Source organism: Neophocaena asiaeorientalis, unplaced genomic scaffold, assembly GCF_003031525.2.
Source record: "Neophocaena asiaeorientalis asiaeorientalis breed wild unplaced genomic scaffold, Neophocaena_asiaeorientalis_V1.1 scaffold59, whole genome shotgun sequence".
NCBI classification, from domain to species: Eukaryota; Metazoa; Chordata; class Mammalia; order Artiodactyla; family Phocoenidae; genus Neophocaena; species Neophocaena asiaeorientalis.
This window is the reverse complement of record NW_020174268.1, coordinates 6,513,877-6,533,374: the sequence shown is the minus strand read 5'-3', so window position 1 is coordinate 6,533,374 and position 19,498 is coordinate 6,513,877. Positions and strand designations below refer to the sequence as shown.

At 36.9% G+C, this 19,498-nt stretch overlaps 1 protein-coding gene and 1 non-coding gene across 2 annotated transcripts in view; one reads left to right on the top strand and one right to left on the bottom strand.

Annotated features, from left to right (window-relative positions):
• The window catches only part of KPNA3 (karyopherin subunit alpha 3), a 43,794-nt gene that overhangs the window by 9,971 nt on the left and 14,325 nt on the right, over positions 1 to 19,498 (top strand). Inside the window, exons 3-10 of the mRNA XM_024755450.1 lie at positions 3,805 to 3,894; positions 4,088 to 4,117; positions 4,204 to 4,256; positions 4,396 to 4,491; positions 7,701 to 7,786; positions 9,810 to 9,896; positions 10,262 to 10,431; positions 11,815 to 11,859. Coding sequence (XP_024611218.1) covers positions 3,805 to 3,894; positions 4,088 to 4,117; positions 4,204 to 4,256; positions 4,396 to 4,491; positions 7,701 to 7,786; positions 9,810 to 9,896; positions 10,262 to 10,431; positions 11,815 to 11,859 — 657 coding nt within the window. The remainder of the gene's footprint in view (positions 1 to 3,804; positions 3,895 to 4,087; positions 4,118 to 4,203; positions 4,257 to 4,395; positions 4,492 to 7,700; positions 7,787 to 9,809; positions 9,897 to 10,261; positions 10,432 to 11,814; positions 11,860 to 19,498) is intronic.
• LOC112406707 (U6 spliceosomal RNA) lies at positions 12,707 to 12,813 on the bottom strand. The gene has a single exon (XR_003004607.1). It is a non-coding gene; the product is annotated as a U6 spliceosomal RNA (small nuclear RNA).

Genomic DNA, 19,498 nt, shown 5'->3' with positions numbered 1-19,498 from the left:
TCGACAAGATTACAAGGAGAAATTTGTCAAAGATAATCATTGTGGGAGAACTTTTGTCAACAATAAACACACTAGTTAACAGGAGATAGAAAGGTGTAAATAGCTTAATATGTGAATATTATCTAATAAACACATATAAACCCCATGCATATTTGAAAATTGGTTTTGTGATAGTATAAAGCCATAGTTGCTACCCTGTGCAGTGAGGTACCATGGGGCTCCATAGTGAATCAAAGGAATACCTTGGGATATTCTAAATTTTTGTGAGAAACACAGTGGCACTTAACATTTCAGATACCACAGAATCATTAGATCTTGAAATAGTTCACAATTTAAACATTAGATTGCACTGTTTTTTTAATCACATATTTTGTCTGAGTGAAATAAAATTATTTTTTAACTTCTGTGTTTTCCCCCCCAAATTACTATTAAGTTTGGACCTAACCACCTGATAAAGGAAACTGTGAGGTACTTCCTTTGGCCTACACTTAGGCCTATAGACTGAGAAACTTCGGGAAACTCTGGTATAAAGTAAATGTCAGCTAATTTCAGTGTTGTTCAGACTTCGTTCTCTGATCACAAAACAATTAAATGAGAAATCAGTGAATGAGATAGTTACAAAAACCTCATAATTGTGGGAAAAAAGTAAGCACTTCTAAATACCTTGGGCATCAAGAAATCCTAATGGAAATTAGTTAATACCAAGATATGAACAATAGGAAGATGCTACATGTCGGAACCTGTGCGATACAGTTGAAGTGTTAACTTTACAAGAGAAGTTTATAGCAAGTAGAGAATAAAAAAATAGGAATTTAAGGGACTTCCCTGGTGGCGCAGTGGTTAAGAATCTGCCTGCCAGTGCAGGAGATACAGGTTCGAGCCGTGGTCTGGGAAGATCCCACATGCCACGGAGCAACTAAGCCCATGGACCACAGCTATTGAGCCTGTGTGCTACAGCTGCTGAAGCCCGTGCGCCTAGAGCCTGTGCTCCGCAACAAGAGAAGCCACTGCAATGAGAAGCCCGCCCACTGCAATGAAGAGTAGCCTCGGCTCGACACAACTAGAGAAAGCCCGCACACAGCAACAAAGACCCAATGCAGCCGAAAATAAATAAATACTTTTTTTTAAAAAAGTACACCCATCACTCAGCACCCAGCTTCCTTGATTCTTAGCATTTTCCCATATTTGCCTTATTCTCACTTTCCCTCTGATCTGTGTGTGTGTATGTGTATATATATGTATATATATATATATAGTGGTGTGGTGCCCCCTTACACCCTTAATACATCAGTTCGTATACCTTTCAACGTAACCGCAGTGTGTCAGGTTCACGTAGATAAATTTCTACTGTCCAATCCTTAGGCCCCCACTCATAGTTTGCTAGTTTTTCCCAATAATGTCCTTTATAAACCCAAGATCCAGTCCAGGATTAGACATTGCAGTTAGTTGTCATGTTTCTTAAGTCTTGTTCGATCCAGTTCTTCAGTCTTTATCTTTTTTTTTTTTTTTTTTTTTTTTTTTTTTTTTTTTGCGATACGCGGGTCTCTCACTGTTGTGGCCTCTCCCGTTGCGGAGCGCAGGTTCAGCGGCCATGGCTCACGGGCCCAGCCGCTCCGCGGCATGTGGGATCTTCCCGGACTGGGGCACGAACCTGTGTCCCCTGCATTGGCACGCGGACTCTCAACCACTGTGCCACCAGGGAAGCCCCAGTCTTTATCTTTTATGACTGTGTATTTGAAGAGTACAGACTGGCTTTTTAATAGAATGGCACATTTGGGTTTGTCTGACTTTTCTCAGGTGGTTGTTATTACTACTACTACCACAACTATTATTGTTATTATTTTGGTCAGGAGTACCACCAAGGTGATACTGTTTTCTTGGTACATCAGACCAGAAGGCATACCATGTTGATTTTTCCTTTACTCTTTTTTTTAATGTATTTGAAAATATTTTTCTTTTTAATTTTTATTGGAGTGTAGTTGATTTACAATGTTGTGTTAGTTTCAGGTGTACAGCAAAGTGAATCAGCTATACATATACATATACATATATCTACTCTTTTAGATTCTTTCCCATATAGGCCATTACAGGGTATTGAGTAGAGTTCCCTGTGTTATACAGATTCTTCCTTTACTCTTTTTTTTTTTGTCACCTTTAAAAAAATATTTATTTATTTATTGTTTGGCTGCATTGGGTCTTTGTTGCAGTGCACAGACTTCTCGTTGCGGTGGCTTCTCTTGTTGTGGAACACGGGCTCTAGGTGCGTGGGCTTCAGTAGTTGTAGCACGCGGGCTTAGCAGTTGTAGCTCACGGACTCTAGAGTGCAGGCTCAGTAGTTGTGGTGCATGGGCTTAGTTGCTCCGCGGCATGTGGGATCTTCCCGGACCAGAGCTTGAACCCGTGTCCCCTGCATTAGCAGGCGGATTCTTAACCACTGCGCCACCAGGGAAGACCTCTTCCTTTTCTCTTGATGATAACCTTTGCCACTTGGTCAAGATGCTGTCTGCCAAGTTTTTCCTCTATAAATTAATAAGTATTTTGTGGGGAGCCACTTGGGACTATAAAATGTGAATGCATGGATTTTCATATTTGTGAGTTGCATTAATTTTTAAATAATGTAGAATTAATTATTTGAGTAGTTACTAAATAAGTATGCTGTGATATAATTTGAAGTTGGTAATCTCTTAAGGATTAACATATACGTAAGCATCTGTTTAAACATGCTTACTTGTACATAGCACACAAGTAGATGTCATGCAGATAAGCCAGTAAGCTTCAGATGTCTATTTCTAGTTTTAATTTTCCTATTTGATCTGAATTTTAACCTCAATATCAATATCTCATCAGTAGCTTTCTATTGTAATCAAACACTTCTGTAAATATTGTTTTGAAGACTAGAAGGTCTTGAAATTTTAAATTGAAAAGAATCTTAGATATCATTTAGTCTTTTATCTAATTTATTTTGACTTAATCCTGTAGACAAACTAAAATCTTAGAGGAAATTTTGGTTTAATCTATATATTATGTAAAATGGCACAGGTTGCCATTACAAACAGTTGAAATCCCATAAAATGTAGAAGTATCATGCTGTTGCAAAAGCCAGATAGGGGACTTCCCTGGCAGTCCAGTGGTTAACACTGCGCTTCCACGGCAGGGGGCACAGGTTCAATCCCTGACTGGGGAACTAAGATCCCACATGCTGTGCTGTGCAGCCAGAAAAAAAAAAGAAAAAGAAAGGTTAAGATGATTAAAAAAACAAAAAAGAAAAGCCAGATAACAAGAGTTTAAATCTGAGATTATAGCAAATAGATAGCATTTATGCTAATGAATTCCCATTCCCCCCACTCCCAACAAACATACAAACCTTAACATTTGAGAAGTAAACTCTTTTTCATTAAGCTGACTTCTGAATAAATTGCTTCAGGCAACCATTAGCAGGAAGTTGAAGAAAGCTAGCATACTTAGTTGAAATATATTTGCTAGACTTTTATAATAATAATTTAAATTTTAAAATTTAAATCTTCATTACAAATTAGGAGGCACAGTATTGGTCAAAACAGTTGGTGCTTAATAAATTTGGTGTCTGTGTGTATGAATGCTGGCCTTTAAAGCAGTTAATTTTGTTATCAAATCCAGAATGTGGCCTGTCATTGGTTTGCAGTATACACATTTAATTCATATTATCCTTATGTAGAGATTTTGTGTTTGTTTCATAGTTGCCTGGTAAAGTTGAAATAATTTTAGTGGATTTTTCATTAACAGCAGCCTTCACGACTTCTTAGCTATTTATTGGTTGTCTTTCAGAACAAAAGAGATGAACACTTACTGAAAAAAAGAAATGTTCCCCAAGAAGAAAGTTTAGAAGATTCAGATGTTGATGCTGATTTTAAAGCAGTAAGTTACCTTGTTCTTATAAGGTGTTTTAAAAATAATTTTTATAATAACCAGAGAACTTCATTCTCAATCTAAGACCAGTTTTACAGTGATAATTAAGGTACATTAACTCTTATCTTTAGTAAATAGATTATTCAATAAATGTAATTTTGCTATTAAACTCTTTGCTGAACTATCTTTTTTTCTTTTTAAGCAAAATGTAACACTAGAAGCTATATTGCAGGTATGTTATTAATTTAATATTTTCATTTTGAAGTATTTTGAAATTGATTTTCTTTTAATTTCTGAAATTTACATTTGGTGTTGTAGAATGCCACAAGTGATAACCCAGTGGTCCAGTTGAGTGCTGTCCAGGCTGCAAGGTAAGTACTGATTTGTCCAGAGAGAGAATTAGGTGTCATGCCTAGGGTGTCTTAGCTCATAGTCTAGAAGTAGTACATTGTTATTTCTGTTCATAGTTTGAAAATTATAGCAGTTAATTTCTTATATTTCTTTTTCTAGAAAACTATTATCCAGTGACAGAAATCCACCAATTGATGACCTAATAAAATCTGGGATTTTACCAATTCTAGTGAAATGTCTAGAAAGGGATGATAAGTAAGTATGGATTTGACTCCCTGTTCACTTTTTTCAGCTAACTGAAAATTTGTGATTATTATTTAACCAATGGTTCCATTTGGTTTTGCATTTATCATATTTGTCATTTGTCATGTATTTTAATGTAATCTTCTTATTCTGTGATCATACTCAGTAGACCTAAAGTTCTTCTCTCTTTAGTTTATGAAGTGTGTGTATATTTTCTAGGAAAATTTTAGCATCTGTTTATTGTCTATTCTAACTTATCTCAAATATTTATAGTCTTTATTTGTTAGTTGGTTTTTTTTAAGTAATATTTTAAAACAACCCAAATAGTGTTTGAGTCACTCTTTGCTTATGAGTCTATATATAGATTAACCTCATGACTTGAGTCAACATGAATGGCTTCCAGAACTGAGTAGCTCTTTCTTACCCTGGGAATATTCCAGCTGATCTGCTGATACTCTGAGAAGTCTTTAACAGAACTCCAACCATGAGTAGTTGTCTATCATCATGGTTTTTATTTGTGGTAAATTAAAAATAAGAGGGCAGATTATAATTTTCCAGAATAGAAAGGGAAAAACACCACTTGGTATCCTTTGAGGTACTGGCCCCATTTCTGTTAGTGTCTAGAGAGATCTCGGTGTGCTATATCTTAAACTTCATCAGTTTGAGTTAAGTGGGGAGAATGTAAGTTCCAACTCCAAAATGCATTAAAACAAAGGCTAATTTTGCATTTAAGGGGCGTTTAGAGTTGGGATATTTTGCTAAGTGTTGTCTGTGAGATTTTCAGGTGACTAGATAAAATGGTGATATATAAATGTTTCTACTAAGGGTTTTCATTATTTAAAAATACTTCCTTCTGCTTTGATTATGTACCACAACCATCCCTCCAAAAGCCCTTAACACTTTTTTAATACTATCATATATATTTTCTATAACAAGATTTATTTAAGTAAAAATAAGTTTTATTTCAATTGTTAAACAAAAATTCTATTTACCTCTACTTTTAAGGCCCTCTTTTTGTTTTTGATTTGCTTTTCTTTCTTCTTCTTCTTCTCCTTCCTCTCCTTTTTTTTTTTTACTTTTTGGTCTTTGGCATGGGCTCATTTGTGTGGGTGTATCTGTGAAATACAGCATATATACAGAAGAATATGCTAAAATGTATGCAGACCTGTGTAACTACCACCCAAAGTAAAAATAGAAAACTACCACCAGTCGGTGGTCTCGATCTGACTTGATGAATTTGTCATGGGAAATTGTGTCATAATCTAAAAGCCCCATAGACTTCGGAGCCAAACAGACCGTGGTTTAAATCCAGGGTTTGTTGCTGACCAAAACCCAAGTAGCATTTGAGCCTCAGATACCTCATCAATAAAATTTAGGTGGTTGTGAGGAATGAAAATAATATAAACAAAACACTATACAATACCAAGCATATAATATGTTTTCATTTATTATTTACTTATTGCACTCATTATTTAGTTTTTCTCTGTCTTCTCTTTTTTTCAAATGACATTTTAGAAGACTTTCTCTAGCTTTGTAATTGTATTTTTTACGTCTTTATGTTTTCTCATTTAAGGCCCTCATTGTCAGTATTTTACCAAACCACCTAGCCTAGTTTAATAACCCTTTCTTCTTGTAGTCTGAGACAACATAAACTGTCTCATCATCTTTGATCTTATCATCCCTTTATTTCTCCTCAGCCTCGATACCCTCTTATTTCTTGCCTTTTGCCAAAGTTCATCATGTAGTTCTTGTCTGCTCCTTCATTTTCTCATCTGTTCCATCTTTTTAACCTCACCACTTGCTATATCGCTGACATTTATTCTCCTTAAAACCTTTTCCTTCTCGGATCTCTCTACCCTTTTGATATTAACAACCTGACTCTCTTTCTTTGATATTTACAGAGTTTCTTCTAAGTCCCTAACCTTTGGCTCCCCTTGGGTTTTGCTCACTACCACCCCCTCCTACCTTGGTATTCTATTTAAAAGAATGTGTGTTTTTCAGCTGTCCATCCTAACAATGTAGATGATTTAACAGATTTTTCCTACATTGGCCTTTAACCTTTTTTATCTATTCTGCATGGACTCAAACAGTGTTTTTTTTACTTCACTTTTCAGTAACACTCTATACTTAGTATGTCTGTAGAATAAATTCCAAGTTCTGAAGCCTGAGATTTGAGTCTACTCCCCATACCACACACACAAACTTAGGTAACCTACCCTTCCAGTTTCATCCCATGTTATATTTTTGCATACCTTTTTGGCTTTAGCTCTCTTGATCCCTTCATAGTCATCTGTACACATCATGGTTATCCCACCCATGATACTTTTATTTGTATTTCCAGCTGTCAGTGCCTTTCTTTCTTTATCCCTCTTTGAAAATCTAGTTCAGTTTTCCCTTTCTTTGTGTGGTCTTCCATCACCATTCCAAATTATAATGATCTCATCCTTTCAGCAAAATTATGTAGCCCTGTGATATCTCTGGTATGTAAAGCAGATGGTGTAGTGGAATCAGAGCTTTAAGACCTGTCTAGAGGTTGTGGCAGTGATTCAACTGAGATGATGAGGGCTTCAGCTAACACAGTGATATTAGGGATGGTGCTATAAATATAAGAAATATTTAAGAGGTAAAATTGACATGACCCTATTGATTAGATGTCTGTGGGAGAGGAAGGAGTCAAGGAAAATAATGACTGGCTAAAAGTTGCAACTACCCGACTTCCCTGGTGGCGCAGTGGTTAAGAATCCGCCTGCCAATGCAGGGGACACGGGTTCGAGCCCTGGAAGATCCCACATGCTGCGGAGCAACTAAGCCCATGCACCACAACTACTGAGCCTGTGTGCCACAACAGCTGAAGCCCGAGCACCTAGAGCCTGTGCTCCATTACAAGAGAAGCCACAGCAATGAGAAGCCTGCGCACCACAGCAAAGAGCAGCCCCCGCTCACTGCAACTAGAGAGAGCCCATGCACAGCAACGAAGACCCAACGCAGCCAAAAATAAATAAATTTAAAAAAAAATGTTGCAACTACCAATGGACGTAAAGAAGTAAGTTTATATTGACTGACTTTGAGAGCAAATGAGACATTCAGGTGGCGATAGCCAACAGGCAGTTGGACATAATAAGACAAAGTTCAAGAACAAGGTAAAGGATAACCATATAATCTGCAGGTCATAAATGTAAATGGTAGTTATGTGTCTAAAGATATTTTATTGTTTTTTGCAGTCCTTCATTACAGTTTGAAGCTGCGTGGGCATTAACTAATATAGCATCAGGAACTTCTGCACAGACTCAAGCTGTTGTACAGTCTAGTAAGTAAACTAGTTAATTTAATTCCTTATTTGCTGGACCCTTTTTTTTTTTTTAAAGGGAAGGAAGTGGTGTTTTAGTGTAAAGACAGTTTTATTTAAAAATTGTGAATATTATAAGTTACTTATGATAGTTGATATCTTTACTATAGCTGTCATTAATCTATCATTGAATAATTTTAATTGTGGTTACTAAAAAGTGAATAAGAGTTTTATCTTTTTGGGTCAAGACCATCTCCTAATAATAGGGTTTAAATTTTCTATTCCTAATGTCTCCAAGGTGCTGAGTAACTTATGTCTTTTAGCTTGTAACATATATTTTTAAAATTTTGCTTACCTCAAAATGGGCTAAATGTTATTAGCATGTTGACCCAAACTGTCAAAAGCTCTTTGAAAAAAACTGGATGTCACCAGGCAGTCTTAAAGTGTGGCACACTTAACTGACTTCAGGTGGTACTTAAGGTGATTCTAAGTAGTAAATGATACAGCAATAAGTTACATTGAATCAAGTAGTGAGAATACTATTTTCTTTCACTTTTGTTTTAGATATTTCAGTAATGTCAAAGAGAAGATTTCTAGGTAGATGTTAGATGTAACAAAAAGGGAACAGCAGATTTTAGACTAGGGCTTTCAATAGAGACTAGTAGGTACAATTAAATAACAGTGTTTTGTTTTCATTTTTAATTTTTTGGTTATCTTCTATGTGTGGTGATTGATACTGGTATTCTATTTACAGAAGTGATGAATAAAATTAGTTAAAATACAAATATGAGGCAGTTCAAACCCTCATACATTGCTGGTGAGAATGTAAAATAGTGCAGCCTCTTTGGAAAACAGTTTATTAAAAGGTTAATCATAGAGTTACCATATGGCCCAGCAGTTCCCCTACTACATGGAACCAAGAGATATGAAACCATGTGCACAGAAAGACTTGTACAGAAATGTTTGCAGCAGCATTACTCATATTATTCATAATAGCCCCCAAATGGAAATAACCCCAGTATCCATTAGCTGATGAGTAGATAAACAAAATGTGGTATACCATTGAATACTATTCAGCAATAAGAAAAAATGAAGTACTTATACATGCTATAAGATGGACAAACCTCAAAAACATTATTCTAAATGAAAGAATCCAAACAAAAAAACTACATATTATACAAGTTCATTTATGTGACATGTCCAGAAAAGGAAAGTCTGTAGAGACAGAAAACAGTAAATGGTTGTTTAGGGCTGGGGGAGAGGGTAGTAGGACTTCTCTGGGTATGGGATTTGGGGGTGATAGAAATGTTGTAAAATTAGATTGTGGTGATGACAACACAACTCTGTGTAAATACTAAAACCATTGAATTGTACACTTAAACAGATAAATTATATTGCATATAAATTATATCTCAATAAAGCTATTAAAAGTGTGAGTCAGTTTTAATTTAAATGTTAAATAAATAATACAGGTAGTCCAGAGATACAGCTAAAAATCCTAGAGGTAGTGCACAATTGACTGAAATTTAAGAAAAAGTGATCTAGCTTATGCTTAGTTTCTACAGGTAATGAATATGATGCCAGTGTTTTGGAATTTGAGTTAACACATAAGTTATGTAAAGAGTAAGGATTATAATGATAAATTATCTTGAAATATAGGGTAGGCCTGATATGGGGATAATCATTTCTTTAGTTAATCCCATGTCAGCAATTGGATCATATTGACTAAAGTATTATATTCTAAGGTTACATGTTCAGGGTAGAAATTTTTTTAATGAATTATGGGAAAAATTTTATGCTGTTGTTTTCTTTTAATTAATAATATATAACAGCAACTTCTAGACACTGTCAATAGGTCTGTTACTTGAATACTACTAGGGGAAAACACTAAAATTTATTATATTTAGGCTAAAGGTATTTGCCACATTTATTCATTCAGTGAATTATCACTGGGCAACTATAGTGTGCCAAGCTCTGTATACAGGCTGAAATCTATGACTCTTCAACATTTTGCAGTGTAAATATTAGTTTTTCTTTATTATAGATGCCGTACCTCTTTTTCTAAGACTTCTCCATTCACCACATCAGAATGTTTGTGAACAAGCAGTATGGGCTTTGGGAAACATTATAGGTAAGTTGAATTTAGGTTTGAAAAGACTCCAATTAAGTATCTTAATTAACTTTTCTCCTACATTGGCATAGCCATTACACACTATGTTTCCTCTAATTTTAATGTGGGTTGACTACCTTCTTGTTTCATAAATACTAACTTAAGATTGTACCTCTTTGAAATGGATATGCAATTTGCTATCAGGATTGGTAGGTTAAATTTGTGTTCCCCAATCAAAATCTGGAGAGATAGCAACATTTGATGCCCTTGACTAATGGTGAGGAAACATAGAACATCAGTGTCCCAACATAAGCCATTGCATACATTTCAGACTTTCTCATCCTGAATGTAATTTTTTTTTTTAAATACAATTTTCATTTCTGTAGGTGATGGTCCTCAATGTAGAGATTATGTCATATCACTGGGAGTTGTCAAACCTCTTCTGTCCTTCATCAATCCCTCCATTCCCATCACCTTCCTTCGGAACGTCACATGGGTCATTGTCAATCTCTGCAGGAATAAGGATCCCCCACCGCCTATGGAGACAGTTCAGGAGGTAAATGAAGAAATGCAAAGGCCAGATGGTATATTTTCCCTATGTTTATGCCTTAGATTTTCATGCACAGGGAATGAAATAATGTATATACTGATTTCATTGCAGGTATGAGATATTTAAGTAACGTATCATACTTAATTTTGACTCCTGTGAAATAAAAGTTGAGACTCTATGGCAGCTGAGTGAATGTCAGTCCTCCCTAATTCAAGCAGAAAAATACAAAAGAAGAAAAAATCTCAGTTTTATTACTACATTGCATTGTTGGTTTAACACTAAAAAAATAAGGGATTGCTACAGATAAAACTGGTCTACTTATATGCAAATGTTCTTGAGTGAATTTGCATTAAGTCCAATTGAAATTTCCCTTGATTCCTGACAAAATTAGTACTCTTAATATGTGGCAAGCTTTGTGTTAAATCTGCTAATTAAAACAAAGTAAAATCTTTGCTATTTACATATAATTTGTGAATGGATCTGAGTATTTTAAGTTTTAAAAAATCCTATGTAACCTTTAATCACTTGACTGTGCAGAGAAATGTTGACTGTGAATCTTTAATCTTTGTAATTGATATCCTTCACAATCTTCTGCCACCTCTTGCCCTTATGGAAGGGGTACTTAGTGATTCTCCCTGCTACTGCCCCCTCCCTCCCAGGTTTAAAAGAAGATCTGTAATGCTTGAATTCAACAAACTTTATACTTTATACTGGTCATAATTTTCTTGACTAAATCTGAGGTTGAAAACTTTAATTTGACTCAAGTAGCTAAATAAAATCTTATTTTTACTTTAAGCAGGTAAGTGAGACAATGACAGCAGTTTTAAGAATAGCTTTTTAATTTTTTTAAATAATGCACTAGTTTTTCTTTTTAATATTTTATTTATTTATGGCTGTGGGGCATGTGGGCTCTTCGTTGCAGCACGTGGGCCCTGTAGTTGTGGCACGTGGGCTCAGTAGTTGCAGCGTGCGGGCTTAGTTGCCCCGTGGCATGTGGGATCTTAGTTCCTTGACCAAGGATCGAACCCACGTCCCCTGCATTGGAAGGTGGATTCTTAAAATAGCTATACTACATACTTGCATCTCCATTCTTTCCAGTTGACATATGTCATGAAGAAGGTTATTGAAAACAAATGTTTTTCCTTTAAGGTACATTAATCTCTGCCAGACTTAATTGAATATTTCAATTAGACATCTGAAATATTGTTTTGGTTTTTCAGATTGAATTTATCATATTTTTATTTTCCTAATAGAGATTCAAACAAACTTAATGTTGTTTTTCTTGCCCTGCAAATAGTATTTACTGCTTTTTTTAATCACAGTTATTCATTTTTACAAAGACGTCTTCATCAAGTCTAGTATTATTTATTGTTTGTCTTCTTTCCTCAGATTTTGCCAGCATTATGTGTCCTCATATACCATACGGACATAAACGTAAGTAAAGCAGAAGCTTAGATTTGGGATTTTGCTCTGTCTGGGACTAAAAGGGTTTGTTTGTTTTTTTTTTAAAGGGTTATTTATTCTTATGCTTTTAATAAGTGTCAGCACATATGTTATTAACTTGTCAAGCTTTCACAATGTATGTGGTTTTCAGAAACAGGATTAAAGTTAAATTAAGTTTGTATCTTACATCATTCAGATAGCAAAAATGCTAACTTTAGAGAAATGATCACATATGTAGTTAATTTAGTTATTTGTGTCATAATAGTGTTTTAAAGTATTAATATTTATAAAGTGGTAAAAGCTTTATAAAGCTTCTTCATATTTTTTTAAAATCTCATTTTATTCTTAAAATAGGTAGGCTAGATACTGTTGTCCCCATTTTACAGAGTAAGAAACTGGGCCTCAGGGAAACATTAAGTGACTTATCCAAAGTTGCAGAGCTTGTAAGGGTCACAGTCGGTATTTAAAACTGAGATCTTCTGATGACAGATCGTGTTTACTTTCTATGAAACCACACGAACGCCCATGCTACAACCTTTTGAGATACGGTATTGAAGGATATCGAGTATACTTTTATTTTTTTAACATCTTTATTGGAGTATAATTGCTTTACAGTGGTGTGTTAATTTCTGCTTTATAACAAAGTGAATCAGCTATACCTATACATATGTCCCCATATCTCCTCCCTCTTGCGTCTCCCTCCCACCCTCCCTATCCCACCCCTCTAGGTGGTCACAAAGCACGAAGCTGATCTCCCTGTGCTATGTGGCTGCTTCCCACTCGCTATCTGTTTTACATTTGGTATTGTATATATGTCTATACCACTCTCTCACTTCGTAAAAATATGGAATGCTTCACGAATTTGCATGTTACCCTTGTGCAGGGGCCATGCTAATCTTCTCTGTATCGTTCCAATTTTAGTATATGTGCCGCTGAAGCAAGCACTCAAGTATAGTTTTAAATGCAAAGGCATCTTTACATGATTTGTCCATTACATGAGATTTAGTTAAGCAATTACTATATATATGCCGGCAAATTTTTTATCAGGCAGTCTGAAAATTCTCCTGAATGTAGCAAGGCTAAAAGTTAAATTCTTCCACAGAGTAAAACAATGGATAGGGCTTCCCTGGTGGCACAGTGGTTGAGGGTCCGCCTGCCGATGCAGGGGACACGGGTGCGTGCCCCGGTCTGGGAAGATCCCACATGCCGCAGAGCTGCTGGGCCCGTGAGCCTTGGCCACTGAGCCTGCGCATCCAGAGCCTGTGCTCTGCAACGGGAGAGGCCACAACAGTGTGAGGGCCGCGTACCGCCAAAAAAAAAAAAAAAAAAAGGATAAATTTCAGTGAATTTAGAACTGATTCTAGCGTTGATCTAGCATTAATTTGGCTTCTGATGTTCCAACTAAGATCTCTTTCTGATTTGTTGTATGTTTGTTTTTATAATCCTATCTTTGTTTGTACACACACACACATAATATGTATGTATGTGGGTGTCAGAATTATGTGTGATTTATCATTGGGATGAAGAAAATGCATCTTTGCTAACATTTCTCAAGAGGCAGTGTATAGTTCCTGTATAAATATTGAACTACACGTTTTGCTAGTTAATTTTAGGACTTTAAGTTCTTAGGAGGGTGTCTTTTAAAGGCAACTAAAGTAACTTTTTATTTGTGAAGTGTTAGCCTGAACTGTCATAAAAATTAAGTGAAAACTGTTTAGTTATACACTGTCCTGTTTTCAAAATGGATGTAAAAGTGACTTAGCAACAGACATAAGATAATACATATCTTAAAAGAAAGGGGGAGGAGGTAAAATTCTTTTTATAAATGTATTTGTTGTTATTGAATGCTAAATTTAGTCCTAAGCTTTCTGAAAGCCAAAATTAAAAGGCAAATAAGCAAAATATCTGATATTTCCATCAAGACATTTACCCTAGGACATTATGGAATTGATTATAGGCAAATAAAAGCTTCCATCACCTATTGGTCTTGTTTATTTGAAAGCTAGAGGTATTAAAGTGATGAAGTACTGTAGTTATAAGTATATTTATTGAGTTTAACAAACACAGATTGTTCCTCTTAAGCCAGAATTGCACAGAGAATTATAGGCACAGAGATGAAGAAGACATAGAGGCCCTGCTCTCTAAGACCTCAACATTAGTAGCAGGTAAAAAGAGTGAATGGAATGAACTTTTGTCAGTTACTTGCTATACTAAATCTGTTTCAATAATTTCCTTTTATCTTACCAGCACCCTTATGAGATAAGTTTTGTTCTCTTATTTTACAAGTAAGGAGACTGAAACTTAGTCAAGTAAAATAACCTAAGGTCATACAGTGAATAAAAGCCATGACTGAGAATTGAAGCCAAATCCAAAGCCTATGCTCTTTCATACCATGATCACATAAGCACACAATATGTGTGCAAACAAACAAGAAAAGAAAAGTAAAACAGAGGAATGACCAAAATGCTAGAATTATGAAAGCACATATTCTCTCTGGCAACCAGAAAGCTTCATTGAGGAAGTAACATTTGAAATAAGCATTATAAGGAGATGGTCGTGGAAGTGGTGATAGAAGTGAAGAAGATGATTATGTTAATAGTTGGCATTTATTAAGGGTTTTAAAGTGTGCCAGGCACTGTTTTAAGTACTTTTCATATGTTTACTCATTTATTCCTTATAAAAAATCCTATGCGATTGGTTACTATAATTATCTCCATCTTACAAACAAGGTAAAAAGAAAACAGATAGTTAAGTAATTTGTCTAAAGTCATACAACTAGGATAAGAAGGATTTTGTCAAGTTGAAAAGGTCATTTCAGGTACATGAGGAGCAATAATAAGGAATCAAGAGGACACATGGAGGGTGTGGAGAATACAGGTGGTTAATAAACTAACACGTTTGCTGGGGAGTTAAGTTTCAGGGTTTTGAATGCTGTTTTAAGGAATTTGGGCTTATCTTGTAATCAGTGCAGAGTCATTGAAGATTTTCAAATAGAGGAGTGATATGCTCATGTCCGTTATAGTCAGATAACTTGGAAGAGGCAAGGAGGGTCTGGAATGGGGAAAGTTTGAGTGTAGCCTGGCCTATTTTACTATCATAATAGGTTTAAGGAAGTTGATGAAGGTATGAGCCCGAAGCTAATGGTTAGGAGAGAGAAAGTGAGTTAGAACTTCAAGAGGAAAGGATCAAAGAGAAGGAGAAGTAAAAATTACCTTGGTTTCTAATTTGGCAATCTAAATGGATAGTAATGCCATGAACCATCAGGAGTCAAGCAAACGGATGAGACTGGTAGAGGGAGATGATGGGTTTATTGTAGAACAGACACATTCATTCTGATTTATTTGTTGTTCCTCTGTAGTAATGTTTCCAGGAAGGAAAAGGCCATACATCTTTGAGATTTATCAGTACTTAAGAAATTCATGAAAATATGGACATGGAGTAAGATTCAGAAAAAGGGCTAAAAATTGAATTCTGAGGAATTCTCTGCATTTGAGCAGTGGTAACAAGGGAAAAGGAACCAGCCAAGGAGTTTTTTAAAGTAGAGAGACGGAAATATAAATTGTGAAGCAAAGAGTGGGGAAAAAAATAAGGCAGAGATTTAGCAGGCTCTAGATCATACAGAGTCTTGTGTACCACCTTAGGACTCATGTATCCTCTTTATGTAGCTGAGAGGGAGCTACATTATGGTTTGATAATTTATACCAATTATGAGTGGAGTGTAGATTTTAGAGGAAAGTGGAGTTGAGAAGACAGATCGGTGTTGATTTTGTGGTGTGAATGAGGGAAAATGAGGACCAGAACCAGAGCTTAGACATTAGCAATAAAAAGACAAGGGAGGACTGTAGAAATGTTTAGATGATAAATTTGCTGGTTTTGATATGGGTGGTGAGAGAGAAGAGAGGAGTCAGGGATAGTACCCAAATTTCTAACTTGGGTCTTAGGGTAGGACACAACAGAAAAGAAGAGTAGCAGCAAGGAGAGGTATAAAACAGCAGGACATGGGCTTCCCTGGTGGCGTAGTGGTTGAGAGTCCACCTGCCGATGCAGGGGACGTGGGTTTGTGGCCCGGTCCGGGAAGATCCCACATGCCATGGAGTGGCTGGGCCCGTGAGCCATGGCCGCTGAGCCTGCGCGTCTGGAGCCTGTGCTCCGCAACGGGAGAGGCCACGGCAGTGAGAGGCCCGTGTACCGCAAAAAAAAAAAAACAGGACAGACTTCATTTATGAGACAGTCACTAGTGAGACTGCTGGAGAAGCTGCGTTAGGGTGTGGAGAGAATTAGTTGGTTTATGGACATTCGTATGCCTTTGTGACATTAGAAGAATCACTAGATATTGACCCCCGAGGACTAGAGAAGAAATCTGGACTGATTCAGGTCAGTCTGTGTTCATTTGCTTTCTAGTTATTGTGCTTCTTAGAAAAGTTAAGGTGCAATTGCAGTGATTCTGTAGCATTTGGTTTTCCTGTCCTTTCTGAGTTGTTCATCCATGGCTTGACATGCACAGATAATTTTGAGTATTACCTAACTTTTGATACAAATCTGCTGCTGTTACAAATGAAGTTAATCAGTTGTAGCAGATTGGTTATGTGCTGAGACTTGATGGTTAGTGACACTTGATGATATGTCAGGGGTCCCCGAGACCACCTTCAGGTTCAATGATTGGCTAGAAGGAATCACTGAGAAGCTTTTACACTCATGCTTGTAATTTATAGCAAAAGGGTACTGATTTGTTTAGGGAAAACTCAGTCTTTTGCTTCCTGTATAGGGAAAACCCCAGTTCTTCCCTACGGTGCATCTCCCTCCTATGTGTCTCCTTCACTACTTGTACAGAACACTTCACTGCTCATACTTCTTGTCACCAGATGTGTTGAGCAGGGCTGGGCGGGAGGGTTCCCCACAACAACAAGCAAGTCTCTGTGACCCACTAGGTGTCCTACAATTTAATTCAGTTCCAACACTACCCAGAAATAGTGTCAGATCCCACAGGTTAAGGACTCAGGCCCATGTGATGGCCACCTCTTCCCCCAGCCCACAGGCACACTTCAGATGCCAGTCACAAAGTCACAAGCCCTGTGCTTCTGACCACCCAGCTATAGATTAGAGGTTTCAAAGACCCCCTCCTTGGGTTCTATTAATTTGCTAGAGCAGCTCAAAGAACTCAGGGAAACAGTTACATTTACTAGTTCATTAAAGGATATGATAAAAGATACAGATGAACAGCCAGATGAAGAGATACATAGGGCGGGATCTGGGAGGGTCCTATCCCCGTGAAGTTGGGGTATGTCAGCCTCCTGGTGTGGGTGTGTTCGCCAGCCAGGAAGCTTTTCAAACCCCCTACTGTTGGGATTTCATGGAGGTTTCCAAAGGTAGGCATGATCAGTTGTTAACTCTGCTTCTAGCCCCTGTCCACTCTCTGGAGAGTGAGGAGCAGGGCTGAAATTTCCAGGCTTCTAATCATGGCTCGGTCTTTCGGTGACCAGCCTTCGTCCAGGAGCCCTCCAGGAGGCCGTCCAGAGTTACCTCATTAGAGCAAGAGACGCTCCTAGTGCTCATATTGCTTAGGACATTACAAGGGTGTCAAGGATGGGGTCAAAGACCAGATACTGGAACAAGAGATGCTCCTAATGTTCTTATCACTTAGGAATGTATAAGGTTTTAGAGCTCTGTGCTAGAAACTGGGGGCAGAGACTAGTATATTTCTTACCATTTCACAAGATTAAAATCAACAAAGGCTAAAGGTACATAGGGCAGAGTTTAGGAGGACCCAGGTGCAACTTTCCAGTTGTCCTTTCCCAGTAGATTGGTAAGGACAATGCTTTATTCTCCCATCAACCATGTGTGGCGACACATATCAAGTACTACCAACCAGGAAGCTCCTGAACTTTGATGTGTCCAGGGTTTTTACTGGGGAGTCAGTCACATAGGCTGACTGACCTTAACTACTCAGTCTCTATCCCCTCCCAGGAGTCAGACTGATACAGTGTGGCCCAGGGTCTCAGGAATACAATGTTATTAAGCAGGATAATCCCAGGGCTCAGAGGTTATCTTGAAGGAGCTAATCAAGGACCAGTCCTTTCTTTGGAATGTATAGGATTTGAGCACCTGAGCTTACTCAGTTACCCTTTACTGCATATAAGGATAAGTATACAGTTTTAACTTGGTTCAGCTCTAGTTGTCTCTAAAGCATGTGTGATGTTGACATTCCATAGACATTCTACAGACACCTACTAGGAAATGGTGTACATGTTAATAGCAGTTTTCGGTAAGGGTGCCTGCCTAACAGGACATTATTTGTTAGCATATTTACTGGAGGTGGTAAAAATTGGTAAATCTCTCTTTGAGCTGAGTATATTATTCTTTGGAGACTTCGGATTGCTAGAGATTTTCCTTTGGTTCATAAGATACCAGTTTTCAAGAAGTTTGTTCAATGCATTGACCCTTTGAGTTGCCTATCTTTTCCGTATATATGTGTCTCATACTGTGTGTCTAGAGATCAGCTTTCTAGCAGTCTTCAAGTACATGAAATATTGCTGAAGTAAAAAATTTTAAATGTTTCTAGCCCAGAAAAACAGACATAGTGAAAAATAAAGTAGCTCAGGATTGCCAAAGACTTCATTGGCACATGATTAATCTGACTATTAGCTGGAAGGAAAAGAGTGCACTCATTGACTATTAGTGACTGTAAAAGGCAGGCATTTTACCATAGAAATCCAGAAAAAGGGAAAAACCAAGAAAAAAGAATATTGGAGGAGGTGTAAAATAGCAGAAGCAGCTCAGATGGGAAAAGGCAGCAAAAGGTAAAATTACAAATGTCAGAGACATTGAGCAGCTGTTAGCCTGATTATGGAGATGAGGAAAGCAAACTGATGAAAATAGAAAAAACTAGAATAGCCTGATAATCTTGTGCTGTGAATTTCAAAGTTTTAAAGCATTTTTAAAATGAAATTTTCGGTGAAGGCCCAATATATTATAAAACAAAATTAAAGAGAGACTAGAAGAGTCTTTACAGCTTCAGGGGGCCTGAGACCTAGCTATAGCTTACTTTCCCCCACCAGCCTTTGAGGTGGTGTCATGAAGATCTAACCAAAAACCATTAATTGATCTCAGCTTAGAAATCTTAAATATTTCATTTTTCTAGGCTACTGTATATTAGAAAAGAATGGTTTTCTGCTAATAGTAGGGAGCTATAATGGAAAAAAATTACCTTTCATTTAGCAGCTTCCTAAAACATCACAGGCCAAGGCAACCAAGTATTGTTCTGCACAGTATTCCATTTTGTGGCTATGGTTTATTCAAACACACTGTTTTGGGTAGGCATTTAGACCGTTTCTTGAATTTTGCAAATATGAATAATGTAGCGGGCAGTAATCCTGTGTGTTTTCATATTACTGGAGATAATATTTCAGGGTAAATTCTTAGAAGCAGATTGCTAGGTCAAAGAGTGAATGCATTATAATTTTTGTTATACACTGCCAAATTCCCTGCCTTAGGGGCTGTGCCATTTGCATTCCCAGCAGCAACATACAAAAGTGACTTTCTTCATGGCCTTGTCCATGTGTTGTCATTTTAAAATTTTTGCCACTCTATGAGAAACTGTATCTCATTTTTTTTTTTTTTTTTTTTTTTTTTT